This window comes from Leptonychotes weddellii, chromosome 14, assembly GCF_054177405.1.
Source record: "Leptonychotes weddellii isolate Sample4059 chromosome 14, ASM5417740v2, whole genome shotgun sequence".
NCBI classification, from domain to species: domain Eukaryota; kingdom Metazoa; phylum Chordata; class Mammalia; order Carnivora; family Phocidae; genus Leptonychotes; species Leptonychotes weddellii.
The window spans coordinates 62,655,037-62,675,776 of NC_138382.1; the positions used below are offsets into that span (position 1 = coordinate 62,655,037).

Below are 20,740 nucleotides of genomic sequence, written 5' to 3' on the forward strand. Positions count from 1 at the left end.
TCCCCCCCCCCCCCCCCCGTGTGGATTTCTTTTGTCTCTGGTCTTCTGTTGTCTTTTGTGTCCCTTTACACCGAATTTTAAAAGGCCACAGCTCCTCTTTCATATAGGAATGTTTTTGCAAATGGGAATGTGGTGACTGGATAAAGGGTGCTTTGGCGGCCAGGAGACCTGGGTTTCTCTATAAAGGGAGGATATTGGAGTAGTTTAGGGGGCAAGCATGTTACCATCCCCAGCTTTACCATGCTCACTGCAGACATCAGTAATCAATCACAGCACTCTCTCTAGCTGAGCTCTGATGTGGCCCCAGAATCCTTTTCAACACATTGCCTGGGGGGCCACTAATAATTGATTAGACTTGGCACTGAAAATACAACCCGTTTGCCATTCTTGGGCTAGATGATTCCCTAGACCCCATTCCATCACCATGGTTCTTTATGTATTGGCAGGAAGTTCCTTTAGGTTTTAAACCAATTGACTGGCCTTTATTAAGCCCCTTCTGTATGCAGCATAGCTCTGGGTGCTGTGGAGCCCCAGAGAAGCCCTAAACAGTTAGCCACCCTCATGGAAATTTCGCAGTTTGGTGGGGAACAAAGCTGCAGAGGGTGGTATGTTTCTAGGTGTGCTCAGGCACGCCCTTGGTGCTCTAGGAGGTTGTCTTTGTGGTCAGGGAAATCTTTGTGGGGCAGGGCCTGGGATCCAGCCGCTCAGTAGACCACAGTCTGGGTGGTGAGGCAGCATGATCAAAGACAGAGGAAACACAAAAATCAGCAAATTCCAGAACTTAGGAGGGTCCTCAGAGCTCATCTGGTCAAAATCCTCCAATTGATAGGTGGGGAAACTGAGGCTCAGAGGAAAACAGGACTTACCGGAATTTTAATAAATGATAATTATATAGTCAGAGTTCAGTAAATGATAAATCATTTAATTAAAACTATTTATAGAGCATTTACTACGTACCAGGCATTGTTTTGAGAGCTTTATAAATGTTAACTGATTTAGCCCTACGTAACCTTGTGTGGTGCATACTATCATTATCCCTGTTTGACAAATGAAGAAACTGAGTCTCAGACGGTTAAGTGACTTCCCCAGTGTCACATGGCTCGTAAGTGGTGGAGTCCGGGCTTGAACCCTGGCCATCCAGCTCCAGAGTCTATGTGGGGAGACACTGTGCCGAGTAAACCCCGCTGGAGCGATTGGAATATGTTTGGGTTTCTTTGTTGTTTTTTTTTTTTAAGATTTTATTTATTTATTTGACAGAGAGAGACACGGCGAAAGAGGGAACACAAGCAGAGCAAGTGGGAGAGGGAGAAGCAGGCTTCCCGCGGAGCAGGGAGCCCGATGCAGGGCCCGATCCCAGGACCCTGGGATCATGACCTGAGCCGAAGGCAGACGCTTAACGACTGAGCCATCCAGGCGCCCCGGTTTCTTTGTTTTTAAAATGTATTAATTTTACTCACCACCATCAGTGTAATCATGTTGACCTCCTCCAGATCTGTGGCTCATGTAGCATTGTTAGCACTAGCCGAGCATGTTACGGACTTTTTACCTTCTTATTCACCCAGCAGTTGTGTTTCATGGGGATTTTCCCTCTCTTTTACATCAGGGGAAACTGAGGGTGAGAGGTGATGTTTCTTGAGCCCAGTCACAGAGCTACTTCCGGGCAAAATTTGAACCCAGGCTGGCTGACTCCGGATGGCAGAGCTGGAAGGTTTCTGAGAGGCCGTCAGTCCAGCAGCCTCGCTGGGCAGGTGGGTGGTTGGGAGGGGCGGGGGGGACACATGGGCAGAATTTGCCTGTGGCAGCAGTCGGAGGAAGCGGTCTCCTGGCCTGGGGATGTTGCTGCTCTTCCTGTCTGCGCCTGGTGGCGTCACCGTGGCCACGGTCACAGGAGGCCCGAGCCCTTTACTTTGATCTCCTTGAAGAGACTTGAGGAGTAGCCTTTTCCTTTACTGCCTTTCTTAGAAATACTTAAGGGGGTGACTTAAGAACCCCATCCCCCAAGTCTAGGTTCACTAATTTAGAGCTTGCAACTTTCTCTGTTTATAATAGGTTTTTTTCTCCCCCTTGTGAAGCAAAAAAGTTTTTCTTTCTTTACTGGCCCCCCCCCCCCCACTTCCTGCTGATCTGAAGCGAATATTTATCACATATTTAATGAGTAATCTGAGTCTTGGCTTGGTGCGGCTGTACCAGGACATGGTTTATGGCTGATCTGGTTTTAACTTGCTCCAGGCGGTTTTCCCTGGAGTTTTCTGTAAAATCATAAACCTGGAGAGAGAATTTTTGTGGAATCCAGTCACATGACTCGCTCTTTTGTAAATTGAGAGATTAACTGTGTGGCTGTAAGGAACTGAGACGCATTTCTTTTTTGGAAAGAAAACAAACAGAGCAGCATTTATGCACGCAGAGGAGCGTGTCCGCTCTTAAAGATGGGGAAGTCACTCGCCAAGGTCACCCCGCCGGGCCTTGGAGGTATCATGGCTAGGGTTTGAGGACACGGACTTGGAATCAGAGTGTTGGGGTTGGAGGCCTGGCTGAGCTTCTTTCCAGCTGGTCCCTGCCCTCTGCAAGCCTCGGGGACCTGACCTGACCTGGACTGCAGGACTAGGGACCGTCCCTACCACCCAGGGTGATTGAGAGGATTCAGTGGGGCGGTATACCCAGTGCGCGAGCCCAGGCCTGGCATACAGGAGATGCTCAATACATGCTGGCTGCCCCGGGGTTGCTGGTATTCTCCCCGTTGGGGGCCCTTCATGCTGGACGAAAATACAAGCCAGCACTCTGTGGCTGTGAGGCTCTGCCCTGAGCATGTGACTGATGAGCTCATTTAGTCCTCACAGTAGCCCGGGAGGGGGGCACCAGCATCACTCCCATCTTACAGAGGAAGGAACTGAGGCCCCGAAAGGCCAAGGTCCCCACTCGCAAGTCACTCGCAGTGACTCCCAGTGACCGCTGGTGGTCGCCTTCACGATTTATTCTCGGGGCCTAAGGATTTTGACTGCTGGTCCTGGGGAGGGAGACCAGGCCTCATCTGGCCTTAGCTTGGGCCCCAGCTGACCCTTCTGGGATGCTGGCATCAGCCCTTCACTGGTTTTTTTTTTTTTTTTAAGATTTTATTTATTTACTTGAGAGAAGGTGAGAGAGAGCATGAGAGGGGTGAGGGTCAGAGGGAGAAGCAGGCTCCCCACCGAAGAAGGAGCCCGATGCGGGACTTGATCCCGGGACCCCAGGATCATGATCTGAGCTGAATGCAGCCACTTAACCAACTGAGCCACCCAGGCGCCCCAGCCCTTCACTGGTCTTAATGCCTCTGTGTTCCTGTCCCCCCCGTCCCGCAGCCTTTTTGCAGATACAGTTCTGACCATGTTTCTCCCGTGCCTGAAGCCCCTCATGTTGGGTGAGAGGTGGAAGGGAACTCCTCATAGTTTCTCTGTAACTCTGTTAGAATTATTTTAATATAAATAAAACAAGCAAACAAACCCCAAAACCAGTAACCTTGCTGGACCTGACCCCAGGAGCAGCCTCCCCCTTTCGGACGCAGCCTAGAACCTGTTGTGATCCAGCGCAGCTGGGCAAATAGAATTTATGCACTTGAAACACCCAGGAATTCTCATGGATCCTTTAGAGCCCTGTGTGGACTGTGGGCTCTACCCATGCTGGGAATGAGAACGAGGCTTGGGGTGTGGGCGGCGAGGCCTGCGCGGCAAGCCTGGGGGAGGCTACTGCCCCTCCTGCCGGAGTCAGGCCCCGGGTGTGGAGGTAGCTTCATCTCTCACTGCTGTGTCTCCCAGGTGCCCAGGTCTGTGCCTGGAGGAGACCAGGTCCTCTGTGAACAGTCTTTTTTTTTTTTTTTTTTAAAGATTTTATTTATTTATTTGAGAGAGAGAGAATGAGAGAGAGAGCATGAGGGGGGGAGGGTCAGAGGGAGAAGCAGACTCCCTGCCGAGCAGGGAGCCCGATGCGGGACTCGATCCCGGGACTCCGGGATCATGACCTGAGCCGAAGGCAGTCGCTCAACCGACTGAGCCACCCAGGCGCCCCTCTGTGAACAGTCTTAGGACCAGAGTTTCTCAAAAGCTGCCATCATTTATCTGTTTTTAAACCTGCCATTTATTGAGTGACTGCTGCATGCCTGGTCTGCCCCAGGTACTCCTCACTCACTGTCTTAGGTGATCCTTGGCGCTCCCAGTAGCCCTTCATTCCAGAGCTTTCTCTCCTCCACTGCTGTCCCCAACCATTGTCATCTCTTCCCTGGAAGATGACGGTGGCCTCCACTCTGGGCTCCCTGCCTCCATCCTGCAGCCAGTGGTTGCTTCGAGAGGTGCACAGGCCTTCAGGGCAGCCCGTGGAGCCTTGGAGGGAAGCCCGAAGTCCTGTGCCTGGTTTGCAGGTGCTCTGTAATCACTGGCTGTTGATGGTCCAACAGAGACGGTCATGACCGTGGTGGTGGTGGGGATGATGATGATGATGTCAGCATTAAGGTCCTGCTGTAGTCCGTCCGGTTGTCCACCAGAGAGGGAAGGTCCTGCCCGCACCTGGAAAGGCCTGTGAAACTGGTAGAACCGTGTTGGTACCATCCCTAGGAAGACTGATTTATCTTTTGACACTTGACCTCAGCAAGGGCTTGGGGAGGGGCAGAGTGGCATCGTAACCAAGGGGAATAAAGACGGTCATTTCCCTTTGTTTTCCCTTGTAGTTGGAAACTTGGCCAGTTGATGTTATGTCTGGGCCTCCCTTGACCTCCGGGCTCTGGCATGAGGTCTGATCACAGCCTGGGCCTATCAGTGGGCTGGTCCCTTCCTCCAGAGGTAACAGCCTTCAGAGAAGGCTGCAGCCCTGCAGGCTTCAGGGACCCAGGCTTCCCTGCTGGGTAAGATGGTGCCCTTCTCTTGGCTCCTTGGCACCCAGCTTGTATTCGCTTTATTTGCATCTAGACCGTACATTCCCCCCTGGTGAGCAGGAGCTCCGTGTGCCCTGTTCCAGCATCCCTCCCTCAGGGAAGCTCTTCCTGACCCCACAGTCTCATCGGATGCCATTGTCAAAGATGCTCGTGGAGGGCGCCTGGGTGGCTCAGTTGGTTAAGCGACTGCCTTCGGCTCAGGTCATGATCCTGGAGTCCCTGGATCGAGTCCCGCATCGGGTTCCCTGCTCCGCGGGGAGCCTGCTTCTCCCTCTGCCTCTGTCTCTCTCTCTCTCTCTGTCTCTCATGAATAAATAAATAAAATCTTTAAAAAAAAAAAAAAAAGATGCTCGTGGAGTCTAGGCCTTCGTCTTTTTTTTTTTTTTTAAAGATTTTACTTATTTATTTATTTGAGAGAGAGAGAGAAACAGCACGAGAGGGGAGAGGGTCAGAGGGAGAAGCAGACTCCCTGCCGAGCGAGGAGCCCGATGTGGGACTCGATCCCAGGACTCTGGGACCATGACCTGAGCCGAAGGCAGTCGCTTAACCAACTGAGCCACCCAGGCGCCCTAGGCCTTCGTCTTGAGAGCACGTATCTCAGTTGGTAATTATAAATTGATAGTGTGAAATAATTAAGTCATCACTGCCTGTCTCCCCCACTGTTCTTGTTGCTGTGTGTTCCCAGTAACAACTCCGGTGTCCAGCACGCAGTAGGCACTTAATAGATAGTATTTGGGTGAATGACGGGAACCATGTCTGAGTCCACATCGGTCCTCCCACGGCCTCTCTCAGAATCACACGTCTACTGTGCAAGGTACGATTACCCATTGAAATACCCACTTCTTTTAACTGCGAGTCTTCTCCAGCAGCCTCCCCTTCAGCTTGGACCCCTGAGCCGTCTGCGGCCTTGAGTAACCACGTTCGGGTGGAAAGCAAATACAGAATTAAAAACCAAGCACCACATGCTAGAAACGTATCACTGAAATTGATCTGAGAAGGAAGGTCTAGTTAGGGAATTTATAATATATTTCGTTTCCTGGGAGTGGGATTCTCTTTGTAACGTGCAAAGCTGTTGTTTGGCATTTGCACAGTTCCCTTAATAGGTGTTTTATGAGAACACCCCGTGAACAAAAGCAGGGGCAGCCTGTGCCCGAGTTGGGGCCTGATGGTTCAGTAGGCAAAGTTCACCTCCATTGTTTGGGGCCAAGTTTGACTTGTTTCTTCTCAACACCAAGGGCCAAGCGTGTAGAGGAAATGGCCATTGACTTGGGTGAGAAGGTGGGAGAGCCCTGGCCAAGCCACTGACCTGCTGTGTGACCTTGGGCAAGTCACTGGGCCCCTCTGGGTGGTTGGCCAATTCTTGGTCAAAGGGGGATGGATAGTTAAGCTGCAGCGTCTCCTTCGCAGGGTTATTGAGAGGATTTGATGTGGTGTGACCATCCGTGGAAGATGCTCTGCCAGATTCATCTTCTCATGGGCCAGAGGGATACAGGTCCTTTATTCTTGGTGCGGAGGCCAAAGATCTTTGGAGTCTGCTGTCACAGCCCAGATCCGGTTTATCAGGCGGTCCTCTTGGTCCTACCTTCCAGGATAGTCAAAACCCACTTCCTCACCCCCTTGCCGCCACTCCCCTGGTTCCAACCACCTTCATCTTTGACCTGGGCCGTGGCAGTGACCTCCTAACTGGCCTCTTGCCGGCTTCCCCCCTTGCCCTCGGTCCATTCTCAACATAGCAGCCAGAAGGCACTTTTTAAAGTGGAAGTCAAATTACCTCACTTTGCCAAAACTTTCCAGTGGCTTTCCAGGGTACGAGCCTCAGGCCTGCAGTGGCCTCTAAGGCCCTGCATGGGCCAGCCTCCCTTACCTCTCCCCTTCTTCTCCTCACTCATGACATCCTTGCTGTTCGAGGAGCGCACCCGGCACACTCTGGCCCTTGGGTCTTTGCCCTGGTCGGTCCCTTTTCCCTCCCGGACACCAATTCCCTTACCTTCCATTGTTTGCCTACTGATCACCTGACTTAAAATTGCAGCCTGTGGCCCCTCCCTTGCCCCAGCACTCTGATTACCCTTCCCCTTCTCTGTTTTTCCCTCACAGAACTGATGACTTTCTAGCATAGGATATATTATACTAATGTACTCCACCTAATGCTGCTGTCTCCCCCACCTTGAATGTAATCTCTCTGAGGGCAGAGATATATTCCAACTGCCTAGAACAGTGTCTGGTGCATAGAAGGAGCTCATTAAATACTTTTGGGGTGAGTGAATGACTTTCCCTGATTTGAGTCTTGTGCTTCAGTGCGACAGACAGAAAGTTCAGGTTCAATTGTGGGGATCCATTGGTTGTTGGAAAGGAAAGAGGTGTGTAAATGAGGCTCTAATTGTTTGGGACCCACTGTCCTACCATCCTCAATAAGTAGTGGGAGACAGTGGTCCTCTCAACAGGGTCCGGGGCTCTGGCAGGTTCATCAGTGCCTCCTGCACGCCTCCAGGTGAGTGCCCTTGGCCTCCCTCACTGCTGAGGCTGAGCGTTTTCCTACCGGGTCAGTAGTATCTGTTGGTAATATAAAACAGTATTTTGATATTCAAACATAACATATGTATGACGTACACAGGCATGTTTTGGAGTAATATGCGTTTCATACTTGTGAATATAACATTCACATGACTTAAAGAATACAAGACCTGAAAGGCATTTGAGCATGCAGGGAAGTTCTCTCATGGGTTCACATTCACTCTTCCCTTCCAAGGGTGGAGAGAAGCCAAGAAGCAGGAAATGTCGGGGATTTGGAATTGTCCACCGGTAGATTTGAGGTTGTCCATCCAAAGCTGAGCTGTCACAGTAGGCTTTCAAGGAATATTTGTTGAATGAATAAAGGAGTGATTGATTATTTAAGATCAGTTCTATTTCATCCTGGTTGCCAGTGTAGTTCATTATTCATTTAAGCAACTTCGTGGTCCTTGTTTCCTGAGAAATAATAAGTAAGGGATTCAACCCTATTGGCTGAATATTTGCCTTGTGGCAGGCCCCAAGCTGGGTGCTGGAGTCATGGCCCTGTGTGGGATGTGGTCTTCATCCAGAAGGAGCGCACGGTCTGGGTGGACATAGGTGCTCCAGAAACTGTGGTCCTCATCCCGTAGAGTTGGTGAAAAGGGCTGGTGGTGGCGGGTTAGGAGTGTTGGGGGAACAGTGAACGGAGACACGTCAAATCTGGCAGGGGAGATGGGGGAGTCGCTGATGTGTCCCAAGAGGAAGCAATTTTTGCATTGCGGTGGGGGAGGGAGAAGGCAAGATCCTAATTATACCACCATGGAAATGTGCTTCGCCAGGTCTGTCCTGGGCTTGACTGGCCGAGGCACCATCTTGGAGATGCCTTCTCCAAGATGGTGGCCCTCCTCCATTCTCTCAGAGCTCAGGGGACCATGAGCACCCACATTTGCAGTGGCACCTCAGCCTCACCGAGTCTCTGGCTCGGTTCTCTTATCGCAGAAAGGCATTTCATTCTTCGAGATCAGGCAGCCAGGACCCAAGGAGCTGTTTTCCTCCATTGTGCAAGCATGACAAATCATTAATTTTTGATTGATTTGCTTAGAACTATGGGCGCCCCAGCATTCTTTCCGCCGCTGAACAGCTGTATAACAAATGAATATATCAGTGTGCACAAAAGATTGCAGATCTAAGAGAAGCAATTACATTGGCCACCCTCCCCCACCCTCGCCCCTTCCCGGGCAGTGAAGGGAGTAAATTTTTACCAGAAATTCCTCAAGTGGCTTTAAAAAAAAAAAAAAAATGCCTTTTTATAATTGAATTAAATCTTTATCTCTTCATCTTTTGCAGCAGATTTCCAAACACATACCAGTTCCCCATGTGCTTGGGTTCCAAGCATCCAGGAGGAATCTTTAATAATGAAATTTCAACTCGTGAATTAAAACCAAAATGAAAAAAACGGGGGAAAAAAAAAAAAGCAAATTCTACCCCTCCTTTTTGCTTTTTTTCCTTTTTTTTGGTCGCTGCTGTTCCTTTAAGATTTTGGAACCGTACCAGTGCACTAAATGTGACCTCCATAACTTTTAAATTAAGAATTTATGCTGGCTTGAAATTTATGAAATATTTCAGCATGAAAGAAAGCCTTTTTCCCTCAGGAAAATTGAGCAATAAATCACAGCACTGTGGATTTACTGCCCTAGAGCCAGCGAGAGATAGGATTTTTTTTTTTTTTTTTTTGCTTCATTCTGAAAAAAAAATGTAATCATATAAGACAGCTTAGCTGCTATCCTCCCACTCTCTAGAATTTTTAATTTCAGCTGTTTCTGCTTGGATTTATTTCCAATATTCCTGCTCGGCTTTTCAATTTCCTCAGTTATTAAATTTTAATTCAGTGCATTAGCATTTAAATTAAAAAAGGGTTTATTTTATCGAAATCGCTGGCCAGCCCCCATCCCGTAGCACACGAATTGCCTGTTTCTGCCATTTGCACAAAATGTGAAATGCAGCTAATGTCCTACAACTTACATTTGCACAAATTCAGAAATAAAATTTCTGGGTTTGGAATAATATTTTCTTTCCAAGAAAATCCTTAATAAGAGAATGGAAAAGAACAACTTAACATTCATTTGGGAGGGAAGAGGAGGGTCGAATGAAACCAAAAATAGCTTTGCCCGGGTCCTACGGAGAAACTGGTGTAGAAGGAATGGATGGGGCTGGCAAAGGGGGGGCGGGCAGGTGCCCTTATGGAGAGCTGGGGAGGTGGATGCCTGTACCCTCCCACCCCCCGTATAAGCATGAGGAGGAGGGTCTCTCGTGGGCCCACTGTGCCCTGCCCCATTTCACTTGCCATTAGCAGGGTTTGGTTAAGGTTGGGTCAGCTCCACATACAGTCACAGAGATGAAGGGCAGCAGGAGATGACCTGATTTAACTCTCATGCCTCCCTCCCGTCCTGTTTGTACCAGCGAGAATCTCAGGTCCAGGGAAGGGAAGGAGCCTGCCCCCCATGAGACCTGGACAGAGCCAGGCAGAGCTGCATCTGTCGGAGCACTTGGTCCGGTGGTAGCCACAGTAGAGTTCCCATTGCTTAAGCGGTGGCCTGCGATTGGCACCCATTTAGCTATACCACTGTGTCTGATGTCGTTTCGACCAGCCCTTTGGAGGAAGCGGCAGAGCTGTGGGGTCTGGTGGACATTCATGGGATGCCGACCTGCAGCACAGGATTCAGATCATACCCTGAGACAGGCCTAGGAGACCCCTAGGGACAGTACAAGGTCAGCCCCGCGCCTCTCGCTAATCTGCTATGTGATCGGTACTTAGTCCACACTAGGTAGTTTTACCCGCGCTATCTCGCCAGTCCTGGGAGATCGGTCGTGGGATTGGCATGTTGCCATTTTGCACGTGGGAAAACCGAGGCTTTGAGAGTGCAGGTGGCTTGCCAAGAATCCTACAGCTAGGAAACGGCAGAACCAGGGCGCCAAATGCAAGACCATGTATCTGATGCTACACCGTGTGCTGTTCAGTTCAAACCGGGAATCAGGTCAGGTTACACCGGGTAAAGGTGAGTTTGTGGTTTAGGTTGAATCAGGAAATTGCTGGTGTTAGACCATTCGGAAAATGGCCATGTCAGAGGGTCAGCTTCGTTCAAGCGGTAGGTAGTTGCGAGGACACGGACAGAGCTGGCCTGGCATCTCACAGATCTCTACAATTGAGGGTCAGTGCCCTTGGCACTGTGAGCTTGGAGGGGGGGCGCTGAGAGGCCGTCTGCTGTCGTCAAGGTGGGTCTGGACTCAGCCAGGCCCATGTGCCATGATCAGGTGGGCGCTGTGATACAGACACATGGGAGCTAGGACATCTCTCACTTGGGCCCGTTGTCCATGTATACGCCCACCCGCATCAGCTTCCCAGATCTGCGGGTAACCGGGCACATCACACCTGCCCAGGTGGTGCTCCTCCTCCCAGCAGCTCCATTTCTCCTGTTGCTCCACCTGAGTTTGCAAGGATTTGTTTGGACAACTGTTTGTACATTTTTAGCATTTTGTCTTTATTTTATAAAAATCGGTGGAAAAAGTGAGTGTCGTCACTGGTGGTGGCAAGAAGCACAAGCATCACAAACATAATAGAAGGAAAACGGAGGTGGAGATGACTAGGTGTGCCAGAGACAGAGCATCTTTTCTTCTCCCCAGCCCCGTGTTCACTGTCCACATGTGGTCGACTCTGGGTGAAACTGGGAAGGAAAAGGCCAGAGAAAAAAAAACACACACATACAAAAATATGTGCGAAATGCTAGAAATACATGCCCTGAGTTGAGTCTGAAAGATGAGAGATCATTTGGGATTTTACAATTTTTTTTTTTTTTAAGCTCTCTGGGGCAGAATTTCCACCCCTTAACCACTTCTGCCTCTTCTGATATAAAGATTAAAGGAACTTCTTCCCATTCACTTTCCATAGAAGTTTTGAGGAATGCAAGATGTTGGAGGGAGGCTGTAATTGATCCTGTTCTTTTGCACCCAGTGAAATGATATGCAAACCATTTTCCGCTTTCTTGTTTCTGCCACTGAAATAATACACCAGCATCCCATTAATTTTTCCCTCCCAGGCCTCACATTTCTACCTCCTTATTTGTCCTTCGTCTTTGCATTTCCCTCGTGTGGACAGCGGGGGCTGTGTGGGTTTACCTCATTTCCCAATTGGCTCTTCTGAATGTTGGTGGGAGAGAAGATATTCCAGAGCTGAGGAAGGTGGGCACGGGAGTGACCCAGACCTGGGCACGTAGCTGTGGGCTGTTGGACGAATGACTTAAAATTCTTTGACTCGTTGCCTCACTTGTAAAATGGGGATATTGTGTACGTGTGTTGGGGGACCCATCAGGAGGGTTGAATAAGAAGCATTAAATGTGCATACACCGGCACCCCAGGGGAGGTTAGCTAGGGGATCGAGTCTGGATACCCCTGGGAGCCAGGCTGGACGACTGGGTGTAAGGCAAGAGGGAGCGGTGGGGACTGTGGAGAAGCAGGGATGGCAGCTCTAGCTGACTGTGGTCATGTGTGACTGAGTGCTGCTTTCACTCCCTGAAATCGGGCCTTCTTTTGGTGAAATCCTTTTATTTTTCTGTATTGACTGTTTGAATTGAAGTCTGCCATCTGGTTTTGCCAGTTTGTAACTTCTCGAAAACACGCGTCAGAAGGTAGCTGCTGTCGTTTTTTATTTTAGATCCGCAATTCTGAAATTCAAAAAACTTGAAAACAGAAAGATTTTTTTGTAATTGATGAGGTGGCAGGACTTGACCTGAAGGGAGAAGAGACTAATTCTGTCTTCATTTATCCTCCATAGGGCTGACTGCATGAGTTTCACTGTGGAAATACCACTGTGCTTGAGTCCGGGGTTGGGGGTGGGGTGGGTGGGGGGCTACCCAGATCCTGCCAGGGTTGTTTCAAAATACAGAACACACGCACTACATTACCTTTCTAAACTTGGAAGGATTCTGAATTTGGAAACATGTGTGTGCCAGAGTTTGGAACCTGCGTTATTCTAACTGTGGTTACTGTTATTATAAATGCTCTGACAAAGCCAGGGAATGCATCTACGACCCGGGCTTTCTCTCCATGTGTACAGCATTCTACAGCCTCTGCAGCAGAGGCCCCCCCCAGCACTGGCCTTGGGGGTCAGGAACCCCAGGTGTTTGTCATTCAGTCCTCCTGAGACTTCAGGCAGCTCCCTCCTGGCGCAGGGCCTCAGTCTCTCCATCTGAACCCGAATTTTATGATTTCTGAAATTTTCATTTGGTCAGCCGTATCTCCCCATCCCCCTCCCCAACCCCAAATAAAAGAGATTAAGAACTGGCACTCTCTTGTCTCTCCCTGCTTAGTGGGGTTGGGGGACAGAATATTTTAACATAATAGGATTTTCCCCCTCCGGTTGGTAGGAATAAATCTGCGGCTACTGTTTTATTGGAAATCCCAGATGAAAATAAAAATGGTGCAATTCAATCTCCGATTTAGCTGGTTACTTACTTTTCACTGAGTCCCCAGGGCCCTGTGGTTGCTGGGTTTGTGTTGGCAATGGGTGCTCAGCTGGATTTAAAGGGCCAAGCAAATTCCGGGGGTGGGGGGTGCAGGGTGAGGGGGTAGGGGTGTCCTGACTCCCTCTTACCACTAGGGGCAGATTTTCCCAGCCCGCAAGAATGGAGCAGGGGCTTGTGCTCGCTCTCCCCTCTGTCTGAAGGCTGGTGTTGAGGGGGAGCTTGGTGGGGTGGCAGCGGGTAGAATCTGGGTTTCCCCCCTTGGCTGATGCAGGTGTTTTGGGTTTCTTTTGCAGGCTGACGGAGCCAGTGCAGCTGGAAGGAAAAGCACCGGGAGCAGGTACACTCCCTTTCCCTTGCCCCCAGTTGTACCCCTTCCTCTCCCCATTTCACAGCCAACTGCCACCTGTCTCTGAAAGGGGATGGATGCGTGGTCCAGGCCGGCTCCCTTGGCTGAGAAGTATGCATACTTCCCCGGGGGAAGTGCGATTATGGGCAGCACTTTGCAGCCCTCCTGGTACCCTCTCTGAGCACCCATGAGTGCACCAAGGACGACTAGGTCCCCAACAGGCCTTTGGGCACTCAGGTCGGGAGTAAATGAGAGGTGAAGCACAAGAGCGGGCAGGAGGACCGGGCTTGAATCCCATCTTGCAATCCCCCTGCTGTGTGGTGACCTCCGGAGCATCCCGACCCATCCTGGTCTGGAACCCATTGGCCCAGCTTGGGTCCTGTGCTCATTTTCCTGAACCAGTCACCCCACAGCAAGGGGAGGAAATACTCTGCTTAGCCAGCCTGGGGTTGTGTCCTCACCCTGGGAGCTGGCAGGAGATGGGAGGGGGGTGGCCCCTAAAGGAAAGCTGGGCTGTCATTACCAGAGAAGGCGGGAAACTGGGGCAGCCGCATGACCTTTACTGGGGGCCACCTGGGCACATTGGAGGCAGGAGGAAGGCAAGGGGCAGACCAGAGATGGCGCTCCAGACCACACACACACACACACACACACACACACACACGAGATGTGGAACAGCTCTTGGATTACCTCCTGGAGGTGGGGGCAGAGGAATGTGCCATGTAGCCCACGAACACTAGTTCTTTAGAATGTTGAGAGATTTTTGTGGACAAAAGGAAGTTTGTGGCCAGGCAAGTTTGAAGGATAGTAGGTTAAACAAAGTTAACAGATTTCTTTGTGGAGGGACCTCTTACTTAGTCTTTCGTGGGCTAACGTGTGTGCTGGAGGACATCGGAGAGGAGAATGCCATGTTTCCCAAACTTGCCTAACCATGGAACCCTTCTGTCGAAGTTCAGCTGTGGAGCAAGTATTCTTGGAACATGCTTTGGGAAACCACGGGGGAGCTGTTGCTCTTTGAGAAAGAGTAACATGTTTGGCTGTGTGTTTTGGGAAGATCACCCGGGGACCCCTTTGCAGGGTGGTTTGGAGGTGGACAGAATGGAGGCAGAGATGCCAGGCTGGAGGTCATTGAGATCCGCACCACCAGCACAGCCTGGCTCCCCGCCCACCTCCTCATGTGTCAGTCTCCCCCTTGCTCAGTCTGTCTTAGCTACCCTGACCTTCTTTCTGTATATCTCACACTCTAAGCCAGGGGTCGAGCAGCTTTACCTGTAAAGGGCCAGATAGTAAATACTTGGTGCTTTGAAGGCCATAGGTCTCTGTGGTGACCTTTCTCTGCCAGGGCCTGTGTCGGGGTTTGCCGGCCCCTGGCCTCAACTGCCTGTCGCCCGACAGCCTTTGCAGCTGCTGTTCCCTTTGCCTGGCATGTTCTTTCTCTGATCTTCTTTCATGTCTTGACTCCATCCTGCCCTCAGAGAAACCTTCCCTGCACCTCTCCTTGAAGGGCCTATGGCCAGTGTCCCTCCTAGGCTCGTCACGCTCTTTCTTCATTGCACGTGTTTGTGTAATTTTTGTAGCTTCTCCCCTTAGGGTGCCAGATCCATGGGCAGAAACCTCTAGCAGGTGGACAGTGTTAATGGGACGGATACCCTGAATGGGATGGAAGGAGAAGTGGGGCTGATGTAGGGGCTGGCAGTGTGGGCTGGAATGGAGGGGTGGGCCACCAGGCTTGGGTCTGTGCCCGCTGGCAGGGACGGATGGGGCCAGCAGCTGCCCAGTGCCTTGTGTCTCTCTCCCGGGCCCCTGGTCGTGGGGTTTTGTGTGAGGAGCAGTACATGAGGCTGTGGTCTGTGGGGGCAGTGGGGGTCCCTAGACTGTGGGTGCCTGGACGGGCTTCCTGGATTGGAATGTCGGACTGGAAGGGCCCTTGGGGTTTGTCTAGTCCCACCCTCTCTTTGGACACAAGGGGTGGGATGGCCCTGCTCAAGGTCATGTGATGAATAAGGGGCTGTGTCAGGCCTTGAACCTGCTAAAGCAGGGTACTTTCTCTACCCACCAGTTCTGTGCTTGAGTGAGGGTCTGGCCAGCTTCTCCCACTGTCTTCCATGATCATTGAGCACCTGCTGTGATGGATTCAAGGCGAATGTAGTCACCCTTGAGTGTCTATAGAAGCGGACAGAGGCAAACCTCCCATCTGTTTCTCATGACTTTCATGCGGGGGGTCGTCCTTTCCCTTACTTTCTGTTGCATGAATTTCTCCCACACCAGGTCAGAAGACAACAGACAGGTTCCTCCATAGTGGTAGTAGGTGCCCCAAGTTCTGAACTGAGTCTTACCAGCTGTGGGCTGCAATCGGCATGCGAAGAGTGCAGGGATAGATTAGTGATGCCTGCCTTGGTCAGAGGACGGTGAGGATGGCATGTGTGCCATCTCTTTGCCCTGCCCGACTAGCCGAGGCTTGCACGTACTCAGTGTTACCACCACAGTGCCAGAATATGCACCAGGGAGGGCCACCCCAAGTCTCAGGGTTGTGTGTGACTTGAGACGTAAAGAAGAAATTTCTAATAATAATGACTACCATTTCAGTCGGCACTTACATGTCAGGCTCTGAGCTAAGTGATTTAATTTATTGTTAACTTACGTAGTCTTTGTGGCAGCCCTATGAAGGAGGTTCTCTTATCATTCCCACTTTACAGATGAGGAAGCTGAGGCCCAGAGATGTGTACGGGCCTCAGGCTGCCCAGTGGGAAGTGAGTGATGGAGCCAGGCCGCCTCCCCAGGTCTGACTTCCCTGATGTGTATGCTTAACCACTGTGCCCTCCGCCTTCTCGGGATGAAGTGGTCAGTTAGCAGATGTTACAGGAGTCTGTTAGAGGCCAGGGGCTGTGCCATGGGCTAGGGGCTTGTCAAGAAGGCGGGGACTTCGAAGGAGCTCAACAAGTCAGTTTATATTGATTATATAATTAAAGCTGATAGAGCATCTTTGAGAAATCTAAACAGTGTTACTATATCGTGACCCAGCATTCAGTCTGAGAAGTGAATTATGCATTACACGTCAAGAGAACATTAACACGGGCCTAAGCTGAGGCCACTTGTGAATTTGACCCTGGCCTTGGCCTTGTAGGGTTTAGACTTGTCGGCACTGGGTAGAGTGTGAGACTCATTTAGTCCCTGTTGCAGATGGAGAAACACGGGCATGAGGCTCTTCGACCCTGGCTGGGAGTGACCTTGAAGGATCCCCGGCCCTCTGATGCGGACCTCCAGTCTGGGTTGTACCACGGAGCACTTGGTTGTTGCGCTGGGGTCTGCTTTCTTCCCAGCGCCTGTCTTTGGCCCAGAACACCTGATTTTGTTACTTCTCCAGAGGGCCTCTGGCTGAGCCCCAAAACCAACAGCATGGACTACTAAGGAATTAGTGTTAAATTGAGGGGGACGAGGAGAGGTGGTGTTTCTGATCCTAAGAAACAACCAAATGTGGTTTGGTTTACTTCTCTGTAACCCAGCCTGGGTCGATTTTACAGGACCAGTGATCCCAGCAGTTGAGGTTAATGCTGACTTGGTGTGCAGGTTACAAATCATGGAGCGCAACGGCAGCCAAGCCTCACTTATGCTAAGAGGCGTGGGGGCTGTGGGGCCTTAACTGGGGAACATTCTAAAGGAAGTGCAGTTTTTATAATCGAGTAAATGTAGCTACAGGCTTGTGGTAATGAAGAATTCTGCCCTTTTTTTGTCAGTTGAAGGTTTTCACAGCTGATAGGGTTCTGTAGATGAGAGGATGGAGTAACTGTCTCTCTCATTTTGGAGATAAGGAAACCAGGGATAGAAGAGGTTAAGGGACTCATTTGTTTGCTGTGTGGACCAGTCGCCTAACAAGCAATCGGGATCTTGTAGTCATATTTGGGGCAGGGTGGGGGAGCGATAAGAACAGATCTCTTTCATTGGTTCATTCCACAAATACATAGCGCCTACTAAGTGCCAGGATCTGACCTTGGTGCTGGAGATACAGCACTGAACAAAACAGAAATCTTGTGGAGCTCATAGTCTAGCGAGAGCGGAGGAGACGTCATCAATACGTAACTGTATGGTATGTCATAGGATAAACAGTGCTGCGAGGTGGGTGGATGGGGGAGCAGGGTGGGGAATTGAGACAGCCAGAAGGAGTAATGCATCACCAGAAGGTGACATTTAAACATGGATCTGAAGGAAATGAGGGACTGAGCCAAGCAGTCATTTAGGAGAAACACATTGAGGCGCAGAGAACAGGTGCAAAGGCCCTGGGGCAGGAATGTGTACATTGTGTTGGAGCAACAGCAAGGAGACTAATGTGACTGATAGGGCTTTGGAGGCTATTGTCAAGACCTTGACCTTTACCCTGCGTGAGATATGGGGAGCCACTGGGGATTTTGAGCAGAGGGCTGGCATGATACGATTTGGTTTTAAAAGGATCATACCGGCTGCCAGGAGGTGAATAAACTGCAAGGGGCAACATTAAAGAGGTGTTGCCAAGGGTTTGGGACAGGCAGGACCTTAGAAGGTTGGCTTGGAAGTGAGTTTCCAAAAGGCCGTATCTTTTCAGGTCTGAGGAATCCGGTTCAGCAAAGTGTTGTGTGAGTTCTCCATCCAAAAATGCACACTTCTCTGTGGCCGGTCTGCAAGATTTCTCCCTTGTCTTCTCTCTAGCCCCACTAAGGGCCAAGCCACTTATTAGCACAGTGTCGAGGAACCCAGACTGCCTGGGTTCAGATCCTGGGGCTACCCACCGGCTGGTTGTGTAACCTTGGGCTACTTACCTGACCTCAGTGTCCTCATCTGTAAAATGGGAATGATATTAGACCTTCACTCATAGTGTTGTCAGTGAGGATTAAGTGTAATAATAATAGTAATATACATACCCTTAGCACAGTACCTGGCCCGTAGTAGGTGTTCAATAAACGTTTATTTTTATCACCACCATGCTGGATTCCCTTCCTAGGAGGAGATAGCAGTGGGATGGCGATTGATTTCTTGTCGAGGCTGGACACTGGAGAGAGGACTGGAGTCAGGGACGAGGGTGGGGGTGGAGGGCCGACCACAGTCCGGCTACTGTGTCATGTGGGATCACGCACAGATCTCCCTTGGTCCTCCCCCAGTGGCCCTCTGAGGTTGTGATGCTGCCCCTCCTCCCCAGAGGGAATTGAGGAATGGGCTTGTCCAAGGTCACACGCGTAGTAAGATAGCTTTGGGCCTAGCCGAGTCTTGTCCTTCAAGCCAAGATTTTTCACAGTGGACTCTTACTTAATCTGATCACCACGTGTGTGCAGCTGCCTAATTATTTTTTAAAGAATATCTTCTTGTTGTTTAGCATTTTGGTTTTCAGCAGTGAAATAAAAGTAGCCCTAAACAAATTAATTTCATTTGCACAGAAGCTCACAGTAGCAGTAGGCCCGATAGGAGTCAGTGACCAGTACGCCATTAGCAGAATCAATTATTTAAGAATTCTGGGTATATTCTAGCCAGGGCGCATCTTTATCTTGACTCTAGGTTTGTGTTGCTATTATAGGAGCTCGGATTTGATTTCCAGGAATGTATATTCTCACCTTACACTACTTTGGGCGAAGTTGGGCCACAAAAATCATAAATTGCAGGCTGACTCTGGGGGGCCAGTGCTTTTTGGGTGGGCAGAGTTTCCTCTCTGCTTGATCTATTACTGTTAAACCTAGACTCTGCAGATAGGGCGCATTCTTGAAAATTCAGGCACATCCTTAGGTTTGCCCTCCGGAGACAGCCACAGAAATGCAAACTAATGCACATCAAAACCGGTGAATCATTCTTGTCAAATGGCACTGTGGCTCTCAAGCTTGGGGTGGTCCGGCGGAGCCCCTAGGGAACCTCTGCTCAGCGCATGCACCCAGCAGGAGTCTCCCTCTTGTGCTCCTTGAGCAGATTCAGAATGTTGTTGGGCCCTTATACTTAGCCGTTCAAGGCTAAGTCTTGCCTTGTCCCGAAGAAGCACAGTCTTGAGAATTGTAACAAGGATGACCCAAACTGGCTGCTTCTGGAGGCCCTTGATGCCAAAGGTCCTTCATCTGAGAATACAACTCTGGAAACTTCTACAGCCTCACCCTCTGTCCGGCTCTTCTCATGGAAGAGAAAGATCCCACCCTTAGTTTGTGCTTCCTCCAGCTTTCTATGCAAAGTGTGGTGCTTCAGAATGACCGTAGGCTCCAGACCTACCTTCCTGATCACTCCCACCTGCCCATCCTGCAGTGAACTTGGCTGCAGTGCGTGTACCTCATCACTGCTGCACGGGGGTGGGTGTGGGTGGCCGTGCCCCCCACTTCTTCTGTTTTCATAGGGCTCCAAAATTGCCCCTCTGCGTTCATTTATGAGTACTCCATCCATGATGGCCTGAGAGCCGATGTTTTTCATAGTTTGACCAAACTTTCCACATTTTTGTCTGGCAAGTGCTTGGTAAGGATGGGAGAAAAGAACTTGACACTGATGGAACCCTACTATGTCTGTGGAGCCGGGCTGGCTGCCTTAGGTACATCTCTGCCCTCGAATCTCCTAAACAACCCTTAGTGGTTCCTGTTAACTTCCCCGGCTTACACGCGAGGAGAGGGGGGTGTAGGTAGGTTAGGAAGCTTGGCAACAGCCCAGCATCTAGTTGATCACCCCCAGACACCTCGGGAGGACCTGGACCGGGTCAGGGGCATGTTGGCAGGCCGGCAGCCGGGCAGGTCTGGTCCTCAGTTGTCAGTGTGGGCAGGATGATGGGAGCAGAGTGGTCTTCTCGGGAAGCTTCCTTACCTTTCATTCCAAGGAGACAGTGGCCAGAGGTGCTGGGTGTCAGAGTGGCCTGGGGGGACAGTAGCAAAATCATAGCCTTGGTCACAGCTTTACCCGGAGGGCTGCATCCTGCTGAGTGTTGGAGTTTGTGACTTGACAGCATCGTTCAAGACTCCTGCTTTTTTCTATTTTAGGTTTAAATTAACCAGGGATTTAACTCTTAATATTTAAATCTTCACACTGCCTTTCTGAACTGCAGTATTACCCAGCGTCGTGGCTGACTGACAACATACACTGAAGAAAATTAAGTGCCTAAGAATTATTTCAAACTAATGATATATTTATGCATTGTAGGTTATTTTGAATTTCTAGACTGTTAAGAGTTGTTTAATAGGTTAATAGTTTTAATCTATTAATCTCATCTTTTGTACTTGACTATTTATTAAAATATATCAGTGATACATGACAAATGGAAGTGCAGATAATTCTGAGGGTTTTGAAGACATGGGTGATGATGTGAAAGTTTGAAACACGGGTTGAATAGTAAATACAGAGAGACGCGAGGCCTCGTTACCGGGGTTTGTGGAAAGTGGGGTTTTGCTGGAGGTTCTCTCTCTCGGTCCTTCCAGAACCTGGTGGAAGCAGCAGCTTTTATCCCTGTTATGATTCCTGTCCTTGTCACTAAAACCAGGAGACTCTGTGTCCACAGGACACCTCTGCACA

General features: G+C 50.1%; 1 protein-coding gene across 23 annotated transcripts in view; it reads left to right on the top strand.

The window, feature by feature from the left end:
• The window catches only part of ZNF618 (zinc finger protein 618), a 184,299-nt gene that overhangs the window by 88,185 nt on the left and 75,374 nt on the right, over positions 1–20,740 (top strand). For all 23 annotated transcript variants that reach the window (XM_081803441.1, XM_081803419.1, XM_081803422.1 and 20 more), the window contains exon 2: positions 13,197–13,240. In XM_081803441.1, the coding sequence (XP_081659567.1) occupies positions 13,197–13,240 (44 nt within the window). The remainder of the gene's footprint in view (positions 1–13,196; positions 13,241–20,740) is intronic.